Source organism: Perca fluviatilis, chromosome 15 (genome assembly GCF_010015445.1).
Source record: "Perca fluviatilis chromosome 15, GENO_Pfluv_1.0, whole genome shotgun sequence".
NCBI classification, from domain to species: Eukaryota; Metazoa; Chordata; class Actinopteri; order Perciformes; family Percidae; genus Perca; species Perca fluviatilis.
In genome coordinates, this window is record NC_053126.1 from 13,120,665 (window position 1) to 13,147,314 (window position 26,650).

Sequence of the window (26,650 nt, forward strand, 5' to 3'; positions counted from 1 at the left end):
ATAGTAACCGTTGTCTTTCTCTGAGGAGAAACTAACCCTAAGGCATACAAGGCACTTGCTAAACATCAGGTATTTTACTGCACCATCAATTTTAGGTCAGAACCTTTAGGATTAAGTTAGAAAAATTAGATGAGGAAAAGATTGGAAAATTGGTCCTTTTAAAACTACATAAACAATAAAGAAGCCAAATTACATGTGACTCATAAGTGAACTTTATTGAGGTTTATTGGGCAGTATACCATATAAAGTTATTTAAACATTTAGAAATAGTGTAGATTAAAAAAATACAGTAAATCACGAGAAGCCAGCAAGTTTATTGCTATCATCTAGTTCTCTCTATTTCTCATATATGAAGACATAAAAAACATTATTTTGCAGTAAGCTATACTATAGTCTTTGAACATTAAGGAAAAAAGATCATCATCATTCTTTGAGAAGCCTATTTCAAATCCAACCTACAGTATGTACCGAAATCAAGGTTACGATTTAAATTACACACCCATAAAATCATTAAAATTTCACCATGCTCATCCCAATTGACCAATACTAATAAAATAAAACATGAAAATATATTGTATTCAAAGAGAACAAAAAATCAAATCATTAAAAACAAAAATACACCATATTGGCCTAGTGGCTAAGACGTCAGAGTGGGAACATTTGCTGCATGTCATATCTCTCTCTCTCTCTCTCTCTCTCTCTCTCTCTCTCTACATTTTCTTTCTGTCTCTGATCTATAATCAAAAATATCCTACCAAAAATAGAAAATCTAAAATCTCTCACCATGTAATTCACCATAAACAAACTCAAAGTACATATCAAAACAACATTTAAAGAGGACAGGGATAGCAACTTGACAAAAATGGTTGAGACCAAATCCAGAGGCCTGACGTCAGTAACCAGTGGGTCTGCAGGACCTTCAGTGGGGAATCTGGCCTCGGCTGTTTCTCTCCACGGAGCAAACCTGAAACGTCCACCAGAGAGATAAACAGAGAGGTTGTGACATTGAACAGTAATGACAAACTGTAAAGCTGTCATATCATCTATCATATCATCCGTTTGAATCATCAGTTTCACTATAACGTACCTGTGCACGTCATGGCCTCTGCTGCTGGGCCTTCAGGTTATTGTAGTAGTCGTTCACCTCCTTAAGCTGCTGTGCAACATCTAAAAGAAAAGCATTGTTTAAAACAAGTGTATTATTTATTATTGGAAATTTGTTGAGTATGTTAAGTGATAATCATTTTTATTTTGTTATGTTCCCTTTACCTGGGATTGAGTCACCATCTGTCTTGAGTGAGAGCTCGATTGATTTCTGCATTGTTTTCTTCAGCTTCTCCAGGATCTCTTTCTAAATTAGCATCAAAATCTTTATCACTCACACTGTCAAATATTGCATTCAAGGTTACTTAACGGAATCCTACATTAATTATCTGTTGAGATGTGTGTTTAGATGGCTTCTCAAACAGGGTATAACTGGTAATAGTTATTTTGTATGTTTCTGTTTTAAATTAATAACAATAGTTGAATGTTTGTGAAAGTCTGTGTGCAGTGCTTTCAGTAGCAAAAGCAGCTTTCAGAATGAAGCATATTCTGCTTGGATTTAGAAAATCCATGGATAAAAATAAAGATGTGCAGCACATGTTTTACTTTATCATCATCGTATGATGTATTATAAAATGTTACAAACCATCAAGTCTCTCAGCTGGTTCATCATTTCATCTTTTGCCCGCTCAAACATGATGTTCTTTGCAGCACGTACGTGCTCCTCAATTGTGTCCCTCATGCTGTTCAGCGAGCCCTCACCACGAAACCCTGCTGCTTCTACAATAAAACAGAAAATTGTTGTAATTTTTTTATGCACAATCATAATGAGTGTAAATGTGTATTATTACAGTGTCAAGTTGCTTATGTCATGATCTTCTATCTTACTGCTATAGCCTTTTTGCATGTTTTTCCCAATTGTCTCGGTCAAACTTTTGTAGATCTTTTTCTTACGCTCCCGGATGGTTTTGTTGAGTTCTGTCTTAATTTTGTCTTCCTTAAAAACAAAACATAGAATAGTATATATATATACAGTATATATTTTTTTTCTTAAATAAAATCAAGGTGATACAAATACATGAAATGCTTATCTTTCCAGATGTTACCAGTAAAGCAGTGAATTATTTTTAACTGAGTAGGACCTGCTTTCTATCAGGTGGAGGTACACAATCTTTTGACCACTTAGGTCAGACTATCACAATTCTTCAGTATGTGGACATGAATTGGGGCAGGGTCAGCTTTGCAACAACAGTCAAAGATCCTATCCAGACAAAAATGGCTTGCTAACAACATTAACTGTAATAATATAATTCTCTATTTACAGTGTAGGCTATATGTTCACAGTTAAAAATAAGATTATTTGTGTTCAATGTTTAGTCTTTATTCCAGACATTAGTCACAAACTTGATGTCCGGGTTGATTTGCTCACCCTTCAGCCTTCGGCTTCAGTCTCCCTAACCTGGACAAACAGCTTAATAATGGACTAATGGATAGGACGGTGTTATTCTCATCTCTTACCTCTGTCTTGAGAAATATCAGCTGCAGTTCAACATCTTTGTACTTTTCAATCAGACTCTTTGTGTCAAGCGAAAACGTGTTGATGACATTGTTAAATGGTCCACACTTTCTTTCATTTCTGAAACATGTTAACAAGTTGAAATAATTCATAAAGGTAGCATTGACAAGTTTGATAATGTAATTTGTATATATGTATTATATTACATAATTTGTATAACCATATAATTTATATAATTTGTAAAAACTTTTATGTCTTCATCGGGTTATTTCTTACGGGAAGGTCTTCTTGAATTCCTCGTCAATGCTGTCAATCAGGCATGAAGCTAACTGCCCATTGAGATTCATTTCTTTCCCGTTTTTTGGTTTGTGGATGCCACCGTTCTCAACTACACACTTCAATGGCTTGTGAAAAGCTCCACCTTTCTTTTTTTTCTAAAAACAAAAAAGAAACATTTCAAAGACATATTCATATTAAGTCCAAAATCAGCTGTTGTGATGTAATTATAACTAAATACGTACAGGATGTAAGAACGACTTCAAGACACTTTCACATGAACTTGTTGATCTTTCAACCCCCTCACTGAGGCATTTTTCAAAGGCCTTGTAGGCCTCCTCCATGGGTTTTCTGACTTTATCAAGTTCATCCTTCATCTTTTTGTCAAGGTCTGTGCACACATCTGTGTTTCTGCCAGCCTGAAATCAAACACGACACATACATTAAAAACTATATTGCAACCTGAGTGGATTTTCATTCATGACAGTATTGATTCTTTCTTTCTTTCTTTCTTAATGAAATTCTGTTAGTCTTGAGTATGATCACCCTTTCTGTGTCCAGCCTCTCTGAAGCAACTGGAAAACAACTACCTTGATGGCTAAATATTCTCTATGGGTGAGATTACCCTTTCAGTGTTTTCAGTGACATTAAAACATAGTTACTCCACAAAGATTTGAGAAGTCTGTCACTTCTTGTCACTCATCTTTTGACTGAATTTGAACATACTTTACTTCAGCTTAATTGCCTTGAATATTATATAGAAAGAAGTTGTATTACTTGATCTTACCCCGTCTCTACGGCTGGCCCCTTGCATCAGAGAGAGAATCCCACGAGCTCCAGACACATAGTTTACTGTCTCTGAGTGACAGTCATTGAGTTTTTGCAGAAATTCCTTAAGTTTGGGTATTTCTGCAATTACACATATAGAATACATTCTTACATTTAAATGTCATAATCCATTTCTTGTTTAAAAGTAAAGTAAAACAAAATATGTATTCGAGCTATTCATTTTCTTTCACCCACAAAGTGTTTATATATCTACCAGTGTGTGTATGTATCTACCAGACACCTACCAGTTTCATCTGGGTTTAGATGGTTTTTCACTAGAAACTCGTCGGAGGACACTGTGAAAACTTTCAAACATTCATCACTGAATTGTTTCTGAAAAAAAGGTTTTGATTTTAAGGCAGGCTTGCAGTTGTAGACAATGTTAATCTGTCAGTCAATGAAACTCACCTTGATCGTCTCTTGTTGGCTGAATTCTTCGCTCACTACTTTCTTCGCTTTCATGTTTCTTTTAAGTATGGCTTCACGGTTACTATAAGAGAAGATTTACATCAAGTGGCATTTTATACAGTCTTTGGAGAACTGAAACCTGAAATTATAACATATTTTTGCATCACCTCTCAGAATAAAGTTAAAATGACCTGTTGTTAAACCTGTCCCTCTTACTAATGACTCTACCATTCATATGTTAACACTTTTTTTTAACAATGAATTGCTAGGAAGTCTTCTAGAAAGAAATATTTAATTTGGTAATCATTATAGGAATTTTGAAAATTGAGACACTGTTAAAGACTGCTATTTTAGTTTATTTAGTTAATTTATAAGCATTTGTTGATTTCTAATGGAATTTCCTTGAAATAGTTCCTCCATTTAAAGCCAAATTACTATTCATTATTTATTTATTTATCAATTTTTGCGAACTTTAAGTCCAGTAATAGTTGTCTGTAAATCCATGGCTACATTTCTAACATGAATTGCTAACTTAGTTGACATACTTTGATGGCGCCAATTTGCCAAAAGGTAAACAAATACAGAGGTAGGGCTGTGCATCGTTCAAAATCTTTCGATCCAGTGCCAATTTTGATATCTCAGTTTCGATTCAGGTTCCTTAACGATATTTTTTCGATACCATATGTTTTAAAATCCATTTCAACATCAACAAAAATACATTAAACACAAAACTTTTATTTTCCACCTTAATTGTGAATCAAAACAGTTATCAAAATTAAAATAACTCTGGTAACACTGCTCACTCAGAGTAACATTAATAAAACTGATTGTGCTTTTGGATAGGGGTGCACCAGTCAGATACTCAGGATTGGTATCAATCCGAACTTTAAAAATTAACAAAAAAAGAGAAACCTTTTTGCCACAACATGAACATTATATAAATAATAAATAAATAAACAAATGACATTGTGTACAGGCTAATAGTGAACCAACTAAAATGCAAAGAAATGTAAACAACAAAGACTTTTTAGTGCAAGCTGCATAAAGACACAAACCTTTAACACTAAACTTGGTGACTTCCCTGTTGTCAACATTGAACTAATGGAGAACTAACTTAAGTGCAAAGGAATGGAATTGAATTGCCTTGTTGCTGAAAGGTGCTGTAGAAGTAAAGTTGCCTTGCCTTACAACATCAGCCTGTCAGTCACCAGGGCCCAGTTTTTCAAAATTTTTTATCTGGATCAAATTGATACGGATTTGGAAATCTCGGGCAAGTTGTTCAAAACATTTAATCTGGATCAAAATGATCTGGATTTGGAAATCCCATTTTTTGCTATTCAGGATCAGGTAATCTGTTTTACTTTTATGCCGGTTTTTCAAAGCAACAATGGACTTGATCACCCTTATCCAGATACACAGTTTTCAAGATTACCAAATCCGGATTACCAGTGCTCTAAATGGGACAACATATCACAATGCGCCAGTTGTTCAAAGGTAATCTGATCGGATTGGATTAAATCTTGAAAATGGTTTGTTCAAAAGGGAAAGAAGGATTCTGAAATCAGATTAGATCACGGAATCCAATCCTAGTTTTAATCAGGATCAAACCTTCAGTTTGTGTTGTTCAAAACTTGTCAGTAGGATTTGGATAACTTTGATCCATAAATACAGGTTTATCCTGATCCCAACAGGGGGTAGGATTTCAAGGTGGATTCCAGGAAGAAAATGTAGTAAAACTTTAAAATTAGTCAAATAATACATTTGTATCATTTAGTGTATACTTTTATTTATATTTTGCACTTGACTTCTGTAACCATTGTAACAGTGATAAAGTAAAGTAGACATAGGCTACCAATTAAGCTATTCAGTATAGTAAAGTTAAAATAAAATAAAAATGATCTTGTCCCCATTTCTAAATGAGAAACTGAAAGAGCAGAATACTCCTGCCAGAGGAACAAATCAAGCTGACCAAACTACAGCAAACCAAAGCCAAACTTCAGATCGGCCTCCTAAAAGCAGGGTTTGGAAATGCTGGTCTTTCCTCCTCATATGAAGAACCCTGAACATTCTTTATTTTGTTAACTATTGGACATTTAGCCTTTTTTCTTCTTTAAGACGTTTTCAAAATATCCACAATGTATTTGTTAATGTACTGTATATTTGTTTTTATTTGTTGTGGCTAGGGATGCATCCAACCCAGAGTTCGGTTCGGAATTCGGCAGAACTTTGGGCTTTTTGACGGAGTTCAGGTACTGCCAAACGTTAGAATTTTTTTCGACTGAACCGAACGGTACCAAAGAGAAGTAACGAGAGGCGAAACTCGAGAAAAAGAGGCCAACGTTGTGTTGAGTTTCTGCTCTTGCCAAAGAGTATAGAAGTAACAAGGGGCGAAACTCAATAGAACGTTGCATTGCAAACAAACGCACCCATGACAGAGCTGCAGCTCCGCCATCTTGGACTGAACTATGTTGTTACTTCACTACTCTTTGTAGAGTTACGTGGTCGACGTAATGACGTAGTTGGAGCTAGATGGAATGCAGTAGCAACCTAGCAACGGCAGTAAGCTGTGAGAAAGTGAAAATGGAACTTGTGAGCAGAAAAAGTGTTGTTTGGCAGTACTTTCAGTCAAAAGAAGGCGATTCAAGTCCAGCTACATGTTCAGTTTGCAATGCCGATATCTCTCGTGGTGGCAAGGACCCTAGACAATACACAACATCGCCGCTGTTAAGACATTTGTGTAAGAAAAATCCAAAAGAATACGAGTTGTGCATGAAGGAATCTACAGACAGCAACTTCAGGTACGGCAAAGGAAGGACAGTCACAGCTAAAAACTTGTGTTAACCAGACAGTGCCTCTCCTGGGCTGTCAGCTGTTCTCTCTGGAAATGAGTCTCCCTACAGGCTGCTGCTCGTTAGCTAACGGTAGCTTTCACCCAACATGCCTTCATCATACACTGGTTAGCGAAAATTTGCAAAACAAAATTGTCACTCATCTGGCGATAGTGATGTACTTTCCTATGATGTGAATAGAGTGTGGGGGTAGCCTACTTTATGGGATTATAAATCTAAAAGGCTAATATTTTGGATATTGGTTGGATCTTGAGATAGGGTAAACATAGGCCTTGTCAAAAATAGTTTTTCCCACTTGTGTGCCAGGCATAATGTTGCCTATTCTTTTTTATTTTTTACAGTTAAAATAAAATGAAAAATGCACTGCTGTGGACGATGTTTACTTCATTAATGTGTTTACTGTGTTAAGAATGGGAGTAGGGTTCGGTTCGGGGTTCGGCAGAATCTTAACCAGTGGGTTCGGTATTCAGCAGAACCCCAAAAATCTGGGTTCGGTGCATCATTAGTTGTGGCTCAGATAAAAGAAAAAACAATTATGAATGGAAGTGGATGGTTATGTTATTTTTGTGTTTTGTCTCAAAATAAGAAACACTTACAGTGACCCCATGTTGGCTCTTATAACTGTTCTTTACATAGCTGGTAGCCCACATTGTGATATGTTGTCCCGTTTAGAGCACTGGTAATCTGGATTTGGTAATCTTTAAAACTGTGTATCTGGATCAGGGTGATCCAGTCCAATGTTGCTTTGAAAAACCGGCATAAAAGTAAGACAGATTACCTGATCCTGAATAGCAAAAAATGGGATTTCCAAATCTGGATCATTTTGATCCAGATTAAATGTTTTGAACAACTGGCCCAATGTGGGCTACCAGCTATGTAAAGAACAGGTAGAAGAGCCAACATGTGGTCACTGTAAGTGTTTCTTATTTTGAGACAAAACACAAAAATAACAAACATCCACTTCCATTCATAATTTATTTTATGACCCCTCATCTGAGCCACAACAAATAAAAACAACAACAACACAAACAAATACATTGTAGATATTTTGAAAACGTCTTTTCAAAAAAAGAAAAAAAGGCTAAATGTCCAATTGTTAACAAAATAAAGAATGTTCATGGTTCTTCTTCATCTGAGAAGGAGTGACCAGCATTTCCAAGCCCTGCTTTTAGGAGGCGGATCTGAAGTTTGGCTTTGGTTTGCTGCAGTTTGGTCAGCTTGATTTGTTCCTCTGCCAGGACTCTCTGTGCTTCTGCTCTTTCAGTTTCTCGTTTAAGAAGTGAGTCATAGGCATCATCATTATTCTTCGGCAAAGGACGCTTTAAGCCTCTTTTCTGAGCTCCTGTGACTGCTGGCTCTACCAGTGATGATCCAGGTTGTTCTTCAATAATAGAGCTGAGATCCAGAATGAATGTTTCCTCTGCATTAGGAGGGACTGGCTCATTTTCCTCTACAATCGTAGGCTCACCATCCCCTACAACACCTTGAATCCCGTGCAGAGCTTTAGAGTTCTCACCTCCAATAATGTCCAGAACCACATCTGTGTATTCACCTTTCTTAAAGGGTTTGTTGCCTGTTTGGGTGTTTTTTGCTTCAGCAAGGTCCTTTGTTGCTCTGGCCCTCAGATTCTTCCATCTAAATTTCATATACATACCGTCAAAGGGTGTGTGTTGAGCGTGCACAACCACTGGAGCAATACACCACTGAAGAACTGTATGCTCGCTTTCGCTTTGGGAATGCTGATATTGAGTACATTGCAGACCTTGTCAGGCCAAAACTTAAACGGAGAACCCAAAGGAGTCACAGTCTGTCTGTGGAAGAACAGGTCCTCATTGGTCTGCGCTTCTATGCGTCTGGGACTTTCTACCAAGTTGTTGGTGACAATATAGGAGTGGACAAATCAACTGTGAGTGATGTAGTGAAAGCTGTGGCAATTGCATTGGCCAGCCTGGTCAATCAGTTTGTTTCACTTCCAAAGGATGTCCAGATTTCCCAGACAAAGCACAATTTTTTTCTTTTGGGGAACATGCCCAATACTATTGGGGTTATTGACTGCACTCATGTGCATATCCAAGCACCTCATGAGAGGGATTGAGAGTACATCAACCGAAAGGGGAGGCGCAGCATCAACATCCAACTTGTCTGCGATGCTGACCTCATCATCACAAACTGTGTCGTGAAGGGGCCTGGGTCTGTTCATGATGCACGTATCCTGAGAGAGAGTGCTTCATACAGAGAGCTCCAAACCAACCAACTGGATGGCATAATATTAGGAGACATGCCTATCCACTCCCACCATGGCTGATGACTCCTTTTCTTGCAGCAACCACACCTGCGCAGGCATGCTTCAACACTGCTCATTGCAAAACAATGAGCAGTGCATGTCTTAACTACTTGCAAGTGGGACCACAGTGAGCATGCAACATTATACTTGCGTGTATCGTCCTGCACAACATCGCTACCAAGCGCAATGTCCCTCTCTGTGATGATGTTTATGATGCACCTGAGCCTGTTGAAGAACCAGACCAACCTCTGGCGTTCTGTCAGAATGAGGGACTGACTGGACGTATAGTAAGGGATGCAATTGTTAGAATTTATTTTTGACAGGCTCATCTCTGATGATTGTTTCTTTGAAATTAATATACGGTCATGAATGACAGAAAAATGGAATATATTATTTTTGTTTGTTATTGAAATCTGTTTGGGGGATTATTTCATGGGGACAAGATCATTTTTATTTTTATTTTCATTTTATTTTTACTTTACTATACTGAATAGCTTAATTGGTAGCCTATGTCTACTTTATCTACTTTATCACTGTTACAACAGTTACACAAGTCAAGTGCAAAATATAAATAAAAGTATATACACTACATGATACAAATGTATTATTTGACCAATTTCAAAGTTTTACTACATTTTCTTCCTGGAATCCACCTTGAAATCCTACCCCCTGTTGGGATCAGGATAATCCTGTTTTTTTGGATCAAAGTATATCAAATCCTACTGACAAGTTTTGAACAACACAAACTGAAGGTTTGATCCTGATTAAAACTAGGATTGGATTCCGTGATCCAATCTGATTTCAGAATCCTTCTTTCTCTTTTGAACAACCCATTTTCAAGATTTGATCCAATCCAATAACCAAAATCTGATCAGTTTACCTTTGAACAACTGGCCCCTCATATTTTTCTATCCAGGATCACCTGATCCATCTTACTTTTCTGTCAGTTTTTTAAAGGAACATTGGATTGGATCACTGTGATCCAAATATCAAATTTCAGGATTACCAAATTCTGTTTAACAGAGCCTTAAATGTAGTATCCTTTATTTAGAGAGTGTGGCCAACTAGGGAATCGAATGTTCTGAGCATACCGTTCTGCAATTGGTTCCGAGGTGGTCACGTGTTTCATGGACTCCATGTTTGCTACCAACATTCATCTGATTCCCATTAATATAGTGCAGGGAATAGTGGAAAAATTTAATAAATTATTTAAAAAAGGACATAAATCACTGAAAAAATGCCCAAATGTTACACGTTTGGCTGCAATGAAAGACAGGGAAGCAGCAAACAATTTCACAAGTCCCCCTGTGAACCAAAAATGTAAAAAATATGGGAGCTGTTCATTATTGTGTGAGGTAAATGTCAATTTCTCTCTTCGATATGATAACAAATTACAAATTACATATGACAAATATAGTAATACCATCGTTAATGTGTACATTGCTAAAAAAAGTTCTAACACTGCTTTAGAAATGAATGAAGTTTGAAGTTAGCCTTATGCTAGTGTAGGCTTTTTCGCTAGCACTCCATGTACCTAAATGCTTGTGATCTTGCCATAGTCATATGGCTTTTGGTCTCGACCGAGTTCAGGTGTTTTTATTATGTTCATAATAATATTGGAGGGAAAGTGTAACATAGCTTGGAAGGGGATGTTGTTCGGCTTTTCACAAGTTTAGACTGCGCCGATGTTTGCTAACGTTAGCGCAACAGCGTTAGCCTAGTCTGCTAGGTAGCTAAATATTACGACTCCCTTCGGAGTTTCCTATAACTGCGTCCACGTTGTCAACATAAGACCTGTGGCGTTAGTGCTCCTTTTGTACCATAATTTTATTGAATGAAATATTGGGCTTCGCTGTTACGTTACACACAAAGCTAGCTATAGTTAGCCTGTATGCTAGCGGACATTAAAAAGGTAAACACTGCTATTAGACTTATTAGGCGACGTGGTCACTCACTACATGGGCATTTTTTAGAGGCCCATTTACAATATAGAAGGTAAATATACACTGGGCTTTTTACATATTGACAAACGTTGATAATAACATATATATGCCTGTTTATGGTGAAAATAAGCGATTTATTTCAAGATAGCATATTCGCCCCATAGGGTTACATTGTAGAGTCATCTGACGTTGGTAGCAAATATGGCGCCCATGATTTGAGTTTGCCACACTCTCTAAATACAGGGCACTACTTAAATAGAACCAACAGAGTAGCCTACTGGCTTAGCAAAGAACAACAGGTAGGCAAAATACCGGTGGCCACAAATAGCCATTGTTTGTTTTAATTTTAAGAAACAGAAAAACTGTAATAAACAGAGGCATTTTACATTCTTTATTTTTTTTTATTTTTTGTTTTTACCATATCTCTTTAGATGTGATATGCTTCACATATGCTTCAAATATGAAGGAATGTATGTATCATCAGTAAACATTGATTTGGTTTGAAAATAACCGAATCCACCCTTCTGATGGGATCAGGATAACCCTGTTTTTTTGGATCAAATAAGTCCCAAACTGAGTTCAATGTTTTGAAAAACCCAAAGGGCAGGTTTGATCCAGATAAAATGTAAAATTGGATTATGTGATCTGATTTTAGTTCGGAATCCCTCTTTTGCTTTTGAAAAACCCATTTCCAAGATTTGATCCAATCCGTTATCCGAAATCCCACTGGATTACTTTTGAAAAACTGGGCCCTGGTCATAGAAACCACTGTTGTGCCTGCTTGTCTCAGATGTAAAACAACAACACCGTGACCACTTTTGGCTTGCCATTAATATCATATCGCAGCAAACGCTGTCTGTGGGAAGTTTTGAAAAACTGTAACCACACCAAACCACGTTATCGGCATTGCCGTGACTCACTGTGACTACAACAAAACTGCAAAGCCGACGTAGTTTACTCCGTCCACAACTTGTGCTTACGCGCTCAGATGCTTTTGGAACCGAAATTTGGCACCTAAAGATAAATAATTTTTCGTTACTTCAGTGTGATAAAAGTATCAACGTTTGGTGCCCAGCCCTATATAGAGGTGTTTTGGGAGTGCAGTTGTCTCAATTTTGTTTGAGAGGGGTCCACTGCGTCAGGCTGCACCTCTGCACCTCAACTAACAACAAAGCATTTTAACAGCATTTTCTACCTGTGGCATGAAAATATTATCTGTACATTTGCTTGTGTAAACTCCGCTTGGCCACCACACTCATTTTGGATGTTTAATTTAACTACTCTTAAATCACTTACTTAAGATTCTCATCAGACCTGGCGCAGATAAAGTGAATGTGCTGACACTCGCCCCCATTTCCCATGAGGCTGCTGGCACTTTCCAGGATCTCCCAGGGTTCTGTCTCTGCTGCTGGTCGTCCAATGCCAGTCACAATCCACACAGTAGAACAATTTTCAACTACCTGAAGGAGCATAATAGCAAATTTCGTTTTGAATAATTCCTTATCAGAGCTTCATAATAACAACGTCACAGCTTCCAGATAACACATACACTACAAACAGCATTGTATGTGACTACCTGTTTCCACATCTTGTCCCTGCTCTTGTTACGGTCCCCATTTCCAGGAAGATCCACAAGTGTGACATGCTGGAGAAGATCATTATTGGGCACCTTCACAGTCACACACTTCACCAGTGGCCAGAACAAACTCTTTACTTTACTTTCTTCGTCTTCTAAGTCACATCTTGTGAATCTGACAAGTGTTGTAGATAGCTTTTCAGCCTGCATATATTAAAAAATAAAATGTTATTTGTATGCACAAACTCCAACTAAAAAATGTTTTACAAATTGCATAAAATAATAAATGAATTAGACAACAAAAGAGCAATTAAAGCATGCTTCAGGTTAAAATCATATTAAAAATAGTAAAGAGTAAACCAGAAGTGGAGACAAAAGTAAAACTTTCTGCAATAGCGAACAATTAAGTTTTAAATTTAAATTTAAACATGATCAGATTTCGACAGTGGCCAGGAATATGGGACGTAATTACCAGGTTTATCATAAAATAGAACACTCTTGACATTCAGACATTCATTCAGACATTCAGCAGACTTTCAGCGTTCTTTATAGTTCATATGGATAAAGAAGAATGTAAGAAACGTAATTAGGTCCTCCGTAAGTGGTAGTATAATTATCAGACAAACTGGTAACAAGTGCAGCTAATAGGTGTAATGACTTATTATTTTGTTTTTCATACAACGCTTGTAACTTACTGATTCACATGTCAAAATCTTCTTCTCGTTTTCAAGAAATTCCGGAATTTCTTTGAAATATTTTTTCTCCATGAGCATTTCAGAGGTTTTGTTTTCCTTTTCTTCTCCATACAGCGCTGACAGTTTTTCCTTAAAGTCAGGATAATAGTCATCTTCCTGATCTGCTTTATCCCCAAGAAAGTGAAACAACTCATCCTTCCACTCCTAAGAAATAAAATAATTTAGTTAAATTAAGTTTAATTGAATAATAATCAGCAACTGTATTTCTGCGGCTGCATAATAGCTTCTAGTGCTAGTAAACAAAAACATTCAGTTAATTTTACCTCTTTTGTGATGAACTCAATGTCCGCCTGATAGGTTTTGTTCTGTGGGTTAGCCTCGACTTTGATCATGACTGATGTACATGCACGGACATCTCCAGTGGGTATAAGATTCTTTACTCCAATGACAGCATTTATCAAAGAGCTCTTTCCAGACCCAGTTTTACCAAAGACACCAACAACCTCCCTCTTGTCTGTCTCCAAATTTTTAATTTTTTCCCTGTTGAAAAAGGGTTTAAATATGGGTTAATTTGGAATACATATAAATAATAAAGATTTTGTCAAAATAAGGAAGATCTGTCTATTAACAGCCTACTCAGCATAATTTAAAGTGGCTAGAATCAATATTTTGATGTTCTACTATTATTATCTATGACTGTGTAAGGTTTTATAACACCACATTATGTAATAACACTGCATTATGTAATAACTTGACAAAATGTAATACATTTTCACTTCAGTACACCTGCATTTTGTAATCAACAGCCTGAACACAATACTGTCTGTAATAATTTTCTCTGCATTAGCCGTATGACCTGTGGAGCCCCCCTTGGTATTGGTATCATCTTAGTCTAAATAATAGCAGTAACAAGATCAGCTTTTTATCAACTTACAAATATTGCCAAAATCAGAGACTTTGCATCAAAAGCCAATATGGAAAAAGAAATTCACGCTTTTATTTCTAGCAGAGTTGATAACAGCAAGGGGCTCCCAATAAAAGTCCACCAAAAAGCTTTTCAAAATTCATTCAAAAGGTCTGCTGTGGCCTGTCAACCACATCATTAAATATAAGTCAATACCACATATTTTTAAATCAATACATGGAGTGGGACCAAAATACATTACAGACATGTTTAAGGAGTACACCTCTGCCAGGCCTCTCTGGTCAAGTGGGAGTGGGCTGCTGCAGTAAGTAGTCAGATTGTAACCCTGCTACATGGGGCACACACTCTTACTGGGTGAGCTTGAGGTCGCCTCAAGAGTGTTGATATTTTTAAAGGCAAACTTAAAACCTACCGTTTTTTGTCAGGAATTTTAATAAACAACTGATTTATTCATTTTCTTTATCTATCTACTTGTGGTCTATTTATTTATTTGTATGCTTGTTTGAATTAGTTTTTTAAATGTATTTTATTACTAGTAGTTGTTTTTAATTCTAATTATTTATGAATCTGTATTTTATGGATTTTCTTAACAATCTATTTGTTTATGTACGTATAAGCAACTTTTTAGAGCTTAGATTTATTTATTTATATATTTAAGTATCTTTTGGTTTTAAGTGTCATGCCTCTGTTGTTTCCGCACTTCCTGTTTTTAATGAAGTAATTTTTGTCGATTTAGGGGTGAATGGGGCTGGGGGTGAGGGATATTGTGTGTGTGTGTGTGTGTGTGTGTGTGTGTGTGTGTGTGTGTGTGTGTGTGTGTGTGTGTGGAGGGGTAGTGTATGAAGCAAGATTTAAATTACATGTATGAAAAGTGCTATAAAAGTCTGATTGATAAACGATGTGTACAGACAAAAACGACGTGTACGGCTTTTCCCATAAACTGTTATTTATAAAAAGAGAATGTGGGAACCTCACGCAAACTTCAGACCAGACGTAGACACAGTTTTATCTGGGCCTATACAACAAAGAATTTGGAAAACTTGATTAACTTAATACTTACTTCAGGAAGTTGCTGAGTTTGTTGTCTTGGGCCGGTAGTCTTTTCTTAACAAAGCTCATGATGTTTTTCACTTTAGTCAGTATTTCTTCTGTCAGAATACAAGAAAAGATCTGTTAAGCAGGAACCTTGAACCAGTGTATCCACTAAGCAGTAATGCATAATGAAGCACTTAATCTACTGAATGAATATAGGATGCTTTAGAGTATTTAATCACGTATACTATGGCAACTTAGCACAGAAGAAAACATGGTCTGAGTTTTAAACATCATCAAGGTAAAGGCCAAGGTTAAGTTCATTTACTTAGAAGCATACATATTACTACATACATTTACATCGTATGTGACATGTAAGCTGTTGACTGTTTGAGGTGTCCTGATTTTGACAGACAGCAAATAAGCAAGTATTTTATGTGGCCAAAATATAGAAACAGACATTTGCTATACAAGTACAAATTTCATTACATAAAATGTTTAACCCTGTAGTAGGTTGCCATTGTTTGAAAGTATTATAAATACCTGAGTCTGGTCGTGGTTTAGTGCCACAGTGTCGTTTACTAGCTGGTGATTGAGATTTACTGGATTCTCCCTGAAGATCCAACTTTCTCTTTTCTTATTAGATTTTTTTTAAATGACAAAAAGAAAAGTCTGTTGCCTCTCAAAATATTCAAAAGTGTTCTCAATGTAGTTGCTTAGTCAAAGGAAGATATTGCCTTGAAAACATCAATGAACACTTAATGTAATTTATTAAGATACTGTGTATCTCACCTTTATTACTGGTGCCACTGGTGGACGGACACACCTGTGGATGAGCAGGAATGTTTGACTATAAAAGTAAATACATCGTATTTACACACACACGTATATATATATATATATATATATATATATATATATATATATATATATATATATATATATATATATACATACACAGTTGGAACCAGATATTTACATACACTTCAGAAAAAAACACAAAAACCTTTTATTTCTTTACTGTCATACATTAAATCAGAGTAAACTTTTTCTGTTTTAGATCAATAAATATTAACATATTTTTTGCATTTGTTAAATGTCAGAATCGAGCGAGGGAGAATTTTTACGTATTTTTTTTTATCACTTTCATCAAAGTCAGAAGTATACATACACTAAGTTTATTGTGTCTTTAAACAAAAAGAAAACTCCAGATGATTCCATTCTGAGCTTTAGAAGCTTCTGATTCTGATTCCATTTGAGTTAATTGGTGGCACACCTGTGGATGCATATAAAGGCACACCTCAAACCCCGAGCCTCTTTCTTTGACATCATGGGAAAATCAAGAGAAATCAACCAAGACATCAGGAAAAGAATTGTGGACCTCCACAAGTGTGGCTCATCCTTAGGTGCAATTTCCAGATGCCTGAAGGTCCCACGTTCATCTGTTCAGACAATAATACGCAAGTATAAAAAACATGGGAATGTACAACCATCATACCGCTCAGGAAGGAGACGGATTCTGAGTCCCATTGAGGAACGTTTTTTGGTGCGAAATGTGTGAATCAATCCCAGGACAACAGCAAAAGACCTTGTGAAGATGCTAGCTGAAACTGGTAAGACAGTGTCATTATCCACAGTAAACGAGTCCTGTACCACCATGAGCTAAAAGGTTACTCTGGGAGAATAAAGCCATTACTTCAAAACCACCATAAAAAAGCCAGACTACAGTTCGCAACTGCACATGGGGACAAAAATCTTAATTTCTGGAGACATGTCCTGTGGTCTGACGAAACAAAAATTGAACTGTTCGGCCATAATGATAAACGGTATATTTGGAGGAAAAAGGGCGAAGCTTTGAAGCCTCAGAACACCATCCCAACTGTGAAGTATGCGGTAGGTAGTATAATGTTGTGGGGCTGCTTTGCTGCAGAAGGGACTGGTGCACTTCACAAAATAGATGGCATCATGAGAAAAGAAAATTTTGTGGATATATTGAAGCAACATCTGAAGACATCAGCCAGGAAGTTAAAGCTTGGGTGCAAATGGGTCTTCCAAATGGACAATGACCCCAAGCATACCTCCAAATTAGTTACGAAGTGACTTAAGGACAACAAAGTCAAGGTATTGGAGTGGCCATCACAAAGCCCTGATCTCAATCCCATAGAACATTTGTGGGGCACTGAAAAGGCAAAGCCAAGCAAGAAGGCCTACAAACCTGACCCAGTTACACCAGTTCTGTCAAGAGGAGTGGGGCCAAAATTCCAGCAAACTATTGTATAAAGCTTGTGGAAGGATACCCAAAATGTTTGGCCGAAGTGAAACAGTTTCGGGGCAATTCTACCAAATACTAAGGAAGTGTATGTATACTTCTGACTTTGATGAAAGTGATAAAAAAAATACATAAAAATTCTCCCTCGCTCGATTCTGACATTTAACAAATGCAAAAAATATGTTAATATGTAATGATCTAAAACAGAAAAAAGTTTACTCTGATTTAATGTATTTAGTTTTTTTCTGAAGTGTATGTAAATATCTGGTTCCAACTCTCTCTCTCTCTCTCTCTCTCTCTTTTTTTTTTTTCTCTCTATATATATATATATATATATATATATATATATATATATATATATATATATATATATATATACAGGTTTGAACACACATCTTTACAATTCCAACATTTAATTTGTATTTATGTTCTCCTTCAATCTGGGATGACACCGAGTGAAGTGGAGTCCAGAAAAGGGCCAACAGGTGATCCCATTCAGAATATTTTTTCCCTCAGTCCACAACACTGGGATCCAATGAGACAATTCAAAGATGATTTTGTCTCAGGACAATGGAGAATAGAGGCACGTTCACTGAATATATGCCTGGGAAATTCAATGTGATCCTTACCTGAGCAAAAACCGCTTCTTCATGCTCCTTTTGATATTACAGATAAAAGGTAGCACTAACTAATAATGACAATTAATGAATGCAATATATATCCTGATTGTAATAGCCATAGTAATTGTAAGTTCTTTACAGGTGAAATACATGGGGCACAGTTTTATCACCAAGGCGGGGCAGAGTGTGTTACCTGCTACACAGACTCCGTCTTTGTAGCGTGTGGTTGCATGCCAGCTTCACGGTGTGCATATTGAGTTTTTCCAAGTTGGTTATGCAGGGTTTGGAAGCGTTTGGTATATAAACTGATACTGAATGAATAATTGGATCGTTTTAACTACAGGATAATTTATACACATTCATTTAATTGATTTATTTTAATGTGAAATGTAAAAATGCCCAAAAGGTTTCTCTGCGTCACATTGCCTCAGATACAATGAGGTATTTTAATCATTTGTTAACAGATGTAACAGATTAGGCAGCGAACTCTCGTGGCTAGGGATGGCCGATCTGATTTTTAAAATATTGAATATCTACCGATACCAAGTCCCGATCCAATTCTTGCATTTGCTCAGATAATAGAGCTGCATACCGTTTTTTGTTTACAAAAATAACAAAGTAAACAAAGTAACTAAAATGTCTTAAGCTTAAAACATTTAACTTAGAGCAGCAAATTAGTTTTTTCTCTTGAAACCAAAACAGTTCTCTTTAGGATCCCAGCTAACCCCCAACCGAAACATAAACAGTTCCCCACTGGACAACAAAAACAAACTTTGTGATGCCTCTTGCACTTAATAGTCAAGTGTTTAACTCCGATGTCTGTAGGAAATAACAGCCTGTAAACTGTAGAGATATTTCTATTATTTAGACATGTATTTTATCTAGATGTGTCATTATTCAAGTTATAGTATGTGAAGTTTACCATGATGCTGTTCCTATTGCATGTTGTGTGATACTAAGAGACAATTTTAGGCGCCCGGTGGAGAGGTCACGAAGAGGAGAGGAGGAAGACAAGACAAAGAAGTGGTCTGTCTTATCTCTAGCTGGAGTGAAAACCAGACATCTGGCCTGATTGGGGGGCATGGAGACAGCAACCCCCACACACCCACACTCACATCCTGCTTGATGGAGGAAGAGGACAGCCCGGAGAGGAGAATTGTGACTTTTGGATAAGCGCTCATTAACTTGGGAGACATCGGAAGTCTCAGTTGTGGGTCCGCATGTGTATTGTAATCTTATAATACTGTTACTAAAAGAAGTGTTATTCTATCGTCTCAGTGATTTATTTTAGTCCATCGGTTGAGAGATCATTCAAAGAATACACTGAAGAGGGAAAGTTCATAATATAAGGCAAATTGGAGTCAGAATCAGAGGGCCTGAGAGCCTGAGGTTCCACAAACTTTTATCCTTCTTCAAAGCATGGTTTCAAGGAAGAAGGCTGGAGAATTGGAGTAATCCACTTCTGTAAAAAACTAGACGACTAAGAAAGACAGACTTTTTTACAAGCTACGAGACACTCTCTGGACAGACACTGGTGAGTGGCTGAACGCCATCTTGGTTTGAAAGAGCCGGCATCCAGGCAGTCTGGCAGTACGTCTGTGTCGCAGGGCATGTGTAATTAAAGGCAGCGATCACTACAAGCTGATGTAAATGATCGGAGTAAGGTAATCGGGGTAAATGCTGATCCCTGATCAGTTAAAAAATCACAATATCGGCTCTGATCCGATACAGCCATCGGGATCGAGACATCTCTACACGTGGCAATAGTAATTATCACGGGAGCAAATCAGGAAGTAATGGGACAAAGTATAAGAGTGCCAAAATCGGCATAAACGAATAAAAAGTATGCTAAAATAACCAGGCTCCTCTCCTTAACCTGCCTCTCTTAGTTATGCTGTTCTAGACTGCCAGGGAACTTCCTTCCTTCCTATGTCACACTGAGCTGCTCTCTCCTCTCTCTTTTTATTTGTTTCCATTTGTGTGCATCCTTCCCAGAAATGCTTGTTACTAACCTAGCTCTGGGGAGTCCTTATGTTTCTTTTTCGCCCAGAATATTTCCTTGGATTAGGGTGGCACCAAGATCTGGGTCTTGGGTGCAGCTGTCGCTGTGGTCCTGCTACACCCTGCTACGCTCTGCGATGCCCTGCTGCGTCCTGCTGCGTCGTGCTACATCCACCCATGCTCTGCTGTGCCACGCTACATCCTGTAACGCCCTGCTGTGCCCTGCTATGACATGAACTACTACAACTACCATAGTCACTGTTCCATTATCTATATTGTGACTATTACGCCACTGTTCATCACACCCCCAACCGGCCCCGTCAGACACCGCCTACCAAGAGTCTGGGTCTGCTGAGGTTTCTTCCTAAAAGGGAGTTTTTCCTTGCCACTGTCGCAATAGCCACTGCTAATGCTTGCTCTTGGGGGAATTACTGGAATTGTTGGGGCTTTGTAAATTATAGTGTGGTCTAGACCTACTCTGTAAAGTGTCTCGAGATAACTCTTGTTATGATTTGATACTATAAATAAAATTGAATTGAATTGAATTTGTAAAATAAGGAGGAGGTTGGTGCGTGGGCGCCATTAAATAAAATGCTTTTATATATATCTCGTTTTGGGAGTCATTAGCAATCAACTTATTCTGTTGTTAAAGCAACACTATATAACTTTTCCCGCTTCGGTCCCCCTACAGGTTGGAAGCGTAATTGTCCATTACATTACATTGTACATTGTCTGTAGTTCGAATGAACTGGACAATGTAATGTCACGCTGTGTCTGTGCCCCCTGTATTTCATTATAATCAATGATTAAAAACACTAGGCCTACCTCATTGTACCAGAGGCAATCTGATACAGCAGGGCAACCTTTTTACTTTTCACATTAAAATGAATCAATAAAATCAATGTGTATCAATTAAGTTAGTTCATTCAGTACCAGTTAATATAGCCTTTGCTTTCAAACCCTGCATAACCAACTTGGAAAAACTCAATATGCACACAGTAAAGCTGGCATGTGACCACACGCACCAAAGATGGAGTCTGTATAGCAGGTAAAAAAAAACGCTCTCACCCCGTGTCACGTCCCTGTCCCATGTATTTAGGCCGTTAGATGATGAATATTAAATTGTGTTCAACTTACTTGGGCAGAAGAATCAACTGTTTCCCGATCTGTTGTGTTTTGTTCTTTCTAGTGACAAAAGAGTTGCAAATCTTATAATAAAAAAAATCCATAATATAGTGCTGTCAATGAGATTTACTACTGTAAATCTATCTACATAAGTGAAATTTATTATACTAATCAGTGTCTGTGTAAATTGTCTTCACAGAGCAGAACATTACCTTAAACAACTTGAATTGTCTCTTGAATTTTATCCTTGGTCCCGCCTTTGTGATGAGTTTATCAATTTCTTTATCATCAAGATCGTGAAAACTTTCCTCGTCAATTTCTTGATCTGTAATTACAAAATATACAGTTGAATCGTATGTGTTCACATCTGAAGCAAAACTTTGTGTGGCATGATTACCAACAAAGTCAATACCAAGATGCAAATAGAAATTTTTGCGTAATGCTGCAAAAGCCTATCAGCATTTACATTCTCCCGACGTCTTGACGTTGTTGATTGTTGAAATAGAGGAACAAATTATTGTAGACGTCTTTGCGTAAGAATCAACACACTTTTGATCTGTTTAATTTATTGCAATTAAATCACTTCAAAATCTGTTTACATACAGCATCTCTGCTGCGTCTTGCGTGAGTAATGTAAATAAACTATAAATGATCCTGCAGTCAAAAATTCAAAATTCACTTTGCATTTGGTGAACACAGCAGGCATCATGCAAAAATTGAGAATTGATATCAAATTGCTTTAGACATGTATTTCATAAGGAGTGAAATAGGTGTGGGTTCAGTCGTTATTTTTTTGAGGGCATCTAAGCCTCACACACGCCTCACACACCTTCAATGCTGCCTAAGCTGAGATCCTCATCATAAATAACATTGCAATAACCCACAAGCTTATACAAAACAGCAGTTATCTTCTCAATTAATGTTTTGTTTCCAAATGTATAATAATTACACAGTCAGATCTTCATCATTAATACTTTTGTACTCTTTAACAGCAACAAGAATTGCCTGGATATGTAAACATGGATCTCTCCCATTTTCTCAAAAATATGTCTGTTAAGGACACATTAGCATTGTACAGCAGAACAATGTTACATTTGTTTGTATTGTCTGTATTAATAAATGCTTAGACATTTCAGTATTATTAACATTGTATTTTATCTGTGCCTAAAGATGCGTGGTAGTACTTTACCTTTAAATATCTTAATGAGATTGCTGAGATGCCATTCAGTTAATTTGTTACAGACGAAGTCATCCATGGCCAAGAACTGCAACTGGAAGGTAAACACATAATTATGTTTTAATCAACCAGTACTTGGTTATTGTTGAGACAGTTACAAATTATATGTAATTGAAGGAAAAGAAGGGGTTACAAAACTGATAATGGCAAGGGTTTAGGTAATATCAGGTCACAAGTTATTGTGAAGAAATAAAAAAGTTAAACATGCTAAATTCCTAGTTTCAATAAAATGAGGCTACTAAGGCCCTGATTAAAAGACAATAATTTATAATGTCTGCCTATATCATGTATAATAATCAAATAATCAATCAGTTGTAATGCCCCTTTAAATATAATAGGGATGTATCAGATGGACTTAATACATAAAGATATATACACGCACACATAAGTAATGCATGTCTTCACACACAGAGCACTGATCTTAGAAGGGGAGAGGGGCAGGTAGATTGGTTGGAGACAGTTGTAGTTCCTCTTGAAGTAAACTGACACCCTCTGCTAAACATGTGAACAGGAGAGCGGGAAATCTCATTCTTTAGGGTGTCGTCCTCCACCATTGGATGGATCAAGTGCTAAGAGGCTGGGACCAGCCTATGCACCAACAAGGAAGCGCCAAAGTCTAAACCAGGCTGCCTCCCACCTTAGTATTAACCAATCACAATAGACTGCACATTTTTCATACTGGATATTGTCTGTAACTGTTGAATCTGCATTATTTTTGGAGCGAGAGGAGACAAGAACCTTGTATACAAGGATCTTTTCACATTATGGCAAAAATAACTGGCCATCCATACTTTATTTCTAGTAGAGTCTGCTCTGCTGTTTTCTTAACTATGACATTTACAGCAACGTTAGCTTGTTCTAAATGTTAATATGTGAAAACAAATCCAGAGGAATGTACATTATCCAAAATATCCAATGTTATCCTAGCATTTACAGTCTATGATATTGTCTCTAAATCAGTAAGTGATGCTGTAGTGGAAGTTTCTTTTGCAGCAGGAGTAGAGTTTTCAAAGTTTAGTAAAGTGAAACAAATAAGAAGACAGTCGAAGACTAAAACCAAGTTGGGTTTTTTTTTATTTTATTAGGTGATATAAAGATTACAGACAAAAAGCACAACAGCTGAGTGTGGACAGATTCTTCAAATGAGTAGGGAGAAACACTGAGCTTAAAAGCACAATAGGTAAAAGGGGAGTGACTATCACACATGTTCTGTTCTAAACATGACTTTACCTTTTATCACAGGGCAAATAAAGATAAAGATCCTGCCAGATACTTCTAAATCTACAGAAAGCGATATAAAACCACCACAATCTAATCTCCTGTTCCCTACTTTCACAGCTGGGGTCACATCCCCCGTACATCTTCACTGACAAGGGAGGAACGGATCTGGGAAGGAAGATGGTTTACAGTGGCCTTGTGCCTTTATCAGTTTAAACAAAGGCCATACGCATTCGTCTCTCAGACTCGCTGTCTCCACAGTTAAGCAGAATCAAAATCAACGTGAGAATGAGATAAACTGTCTTTCAATAATGTGAGAAAATGCAATGTGCTAATAAAAACATAAGAATATAAGGAATCATGCTTAAATGTAATTTTGCCATTACAATGCATACATATCTTAAATCATATTCACTTCTAAACTTCAGTCAGAATTGTGACTTAGGTTTGTGGATTTAGCTTGTGAGGAGATGGGTGAGAATCCACAAACACAATCTACAGTAGCAAACTGATAACAGCTAATTTATCGATATATTATAGCTGGCCTCTTTTCTGTTTTATATTATTGTTGGCTGCTGTAAACCTATAAAAGTGGTTTACAAATGAAGGGCTGTTCTTTGATGCCTCCGACAAAAACCTCCATGCTACATGTGTACGTACTACATGGCTGTGAAGTTGTATACGAACAGTTAATTTGGGAAACTAAGAGAAGTGCCTAATCTCTCTAAATCAATATCACAAGAAACCTGCTCTTCCTCTCTTGCCTTCTGTACTTGTGTGAGCATAAATTATAAAGAGCAGAGCAGCTTTTAATTTCCATGTAAAAGGTAGGAATACACATTGATAGGATATCTGGGCAAGCTGCATATATGGCTTAACTGGCAACTTAAACAACAGATTTCTGCTTTTTCAGTCTCTTTAAAACAACTGTTGAAAGCAGTCAATGTTGGTTGAAATCCCACCATTTTAACTGGATTATCTTGATCAAACATCACTCTGATAATATGTGGTTGATAGGCCATCATTTCATCGCAGCTAATATGCCTTGCTTAACTGAAAGCAATAGCATATTAAACATTATCTTCGTTTTACTATCCACTAATTCTTACCGCTCTAAAACCTTTTAGTTCTTTTTCAAAGGGAAAGGGAAAGAAATAGGTTAAGCTTTAAAGACATTATGGATAACAATAAAAACTACAAGTTAAGAAGTAGCAGAATTTCTCTTCAGCATGCAGAAGTGCTCTCTGGAAGTATATGCAGATTTCGAGTTTATCTACAGTATAGATTTGATACTGTATACATCTATAATACATCTATAGCATATACATGACTGGGAATGTAATGCAGTGCCGTTAGGTACTTACGTCTTGTGTGTTGCTCTTTAACACAGGACTCCTCTGGTGCTTGATCTAACTTGAGTTCTTTGTTTTGTGTTGTCTCCACCCCCCACCAGTGGACACGCCTCTCAGTCTCTGCCCACAGGGCAGATTCAGCACGGTCAAGGCCGTTTTCATACATAGGGCCTACCTTATTTGGTTCAGACTTTCTGACTTTTTAGTTTGATCCGAACCAAAATTACAGGTGTGAAACCTCCCCCGGACCACGGTCCGGATCAAAAGACCAAATTTTGGTCCGATAAAAAGAGGTGTCTCGGTCCGGTCCAAACTGAACCATGGTCCGGTTCGTTTATAGTGTGAAAGCATTTTTTGGATGGTTCGGACTTTCGGACCAAATACAAGAAGCTCTGGCAGGCTCTCCTTGGGTTACAAGACCGGGGAAGCTCCTTTGAGGAATAGCTCGGTGCTTAGTGAGAGAGAGTGAGTTACGGTGAATGCGCTCAGAGAAGACAGCTGTCGGCTATCAGAGCTGAGAATAGCCTACATCATATTTGTTAAGTGGTAGCCTAGTAAATGTATAGTGTAGGTTCCGTTTGTCTCTGAATAAATGCTCCAGAAAGAAAGTTCCCGTGTCTTGCTTCTCAACATCACAACAAAACAAAAAGAGCCGCGGCAGTAGGGAGAGAGCAGCAGTCAGTTCAAAATACTCAAACTCAATTCTAAGTATCTGGAGATGCAAATCATGTAGCCTACAGTACAGGCCAAAAGTTTGGACACACCTTCTCATTCAATGTGTTTCTTTATTTTTATGACTATTTACATTGTAGATTCTCACTGAAGGCATCGAAACTATGAATGAACACATATGGAATTATGTACTTAACAAAAAAGAGTGAAATAACTGAAAACATGTCTTATATTTTAAATTCTTCAAAGTAGCCACCCTTTGCTTTTTTTGATAGTGCTGCAAACCCTTGGTGTTCTCTCAATGAGCTTCATGAGGTAGTCACCTGAAATGGTTTTCACTTCACAGGTGTGCTTTGTCAGGGTTAATTAGTGGAATATTTTCCCTTATTAATAAAATTTATTAATTAATTAATATTTTGGCCTGTACTGTATGTGATGACGGTCGGCAGGACGTAGTTTTGTCACGTAGGTCTATAGATCTTTAGCGCACTTGCGTAACAATAGGTTCAATAGGTTTGATACTGCGGCCACAAGTGGTTGCTGGCTGCCCAACAAAAACTGCCACTTTACCTCCCCCTACTCCTTCTCCTTACAGACCTTTTGTCTGCACCTCATCACCTCAACTCACACCCTCCTACTCCACCCCTCCCCCCTGCTCTACACCATGTCCTCTAAAACCTGAGGACCTCCCCCCTCCCCCCACGGTCACCTCTACAATGTCCTTCACACCTGACCTGGTGAGAAGACAGCTGACAAGACTCCACTCCGGAAAAGCTGCTG

General features: G+C 37.4%; 1 protein-coding gene across 2 annotated transcripts; it reads right to left on the reverse strand.

Annotated features, from left to right (window-relative positions):
• Positions 1-196: 196 nt before the first annotated feature.
• On the reverse strand, positions 197-25,265 carry LOC120574975 (nuclear GTPase SLIP-GC-like). 2 transcript variants are annotated; one of them, XM_039825519.1, is made up of 22 exons: positions 25,211-25,265; positions 22,581-22,662; positions 21,604-21,716; positions 21,404-21,451; positions 16,169-16,202; positions 15,920-16,012; positions 15,405-15,489; positions 13,743-13,959; positions 13,420-13,623; positions 12,725-12,928; positions 12,445-12,608; positions 4,073-4,154; positions 3,910-3,997; positions 3,624-3,745; positions 3,082-3,255; positions 2,837-2,994; positions 2,563-2,680; positions 1,933-2,041; positions 1,691-1,824; positions 1,270-1,351; positions 1,088-1,167; positions 197-964 (listed from the first exon to the last, which is right to left on the reverse strand). In XM_039825519.1, exons 2-21 carry the CDS (start codon positions 22,645-22,647, stop codon positions 1,097-1,099), a joined length of 2,367 nt encoding a protein of 788 aa, XP_039681453.1. In that variant the 5' UTR covers positions 22,648-22,662; positions 25,211-25,265; the 3' UTR covers positions 197-964; positions 1,088-1,096. The 2 variants fall into 2 exon arrangements, with proteins under 2 accessions (XP_039681453.1, XP_039681452.1); XM_039825518.1 differs by having other exon boundaries at positions 15,405-15,492.
• Between the last annotated feature and the right edge of the window lie 1,385 nt (positions 25,266-26,650).

Excerpts from the sequence above, each read along its gene's own strand:
- LOC120574975 (XM_039825518.1), bottom strand. The coding sequence starts at position 22,647 with ATGGATGACTTCGTCTGTAACAAATTAACTGAATGGCATCTCAGCAAT. Across the intron at positions 15,493-15,919 it reads TAAACCACGACCAGACTCAG|AAGAAATACTGACTAAAGTG; the intron begins GTATTTATAATA and ends GTATTCTGACAG. Across the intron at positions 1,825-1,932 it reads CATGCAAAAAGGCTATAGCA|AAGCAGCAGGGTTTCGTGGT; the intron begins GTAAGATAGAAG and ends GTTTTATTGTAG.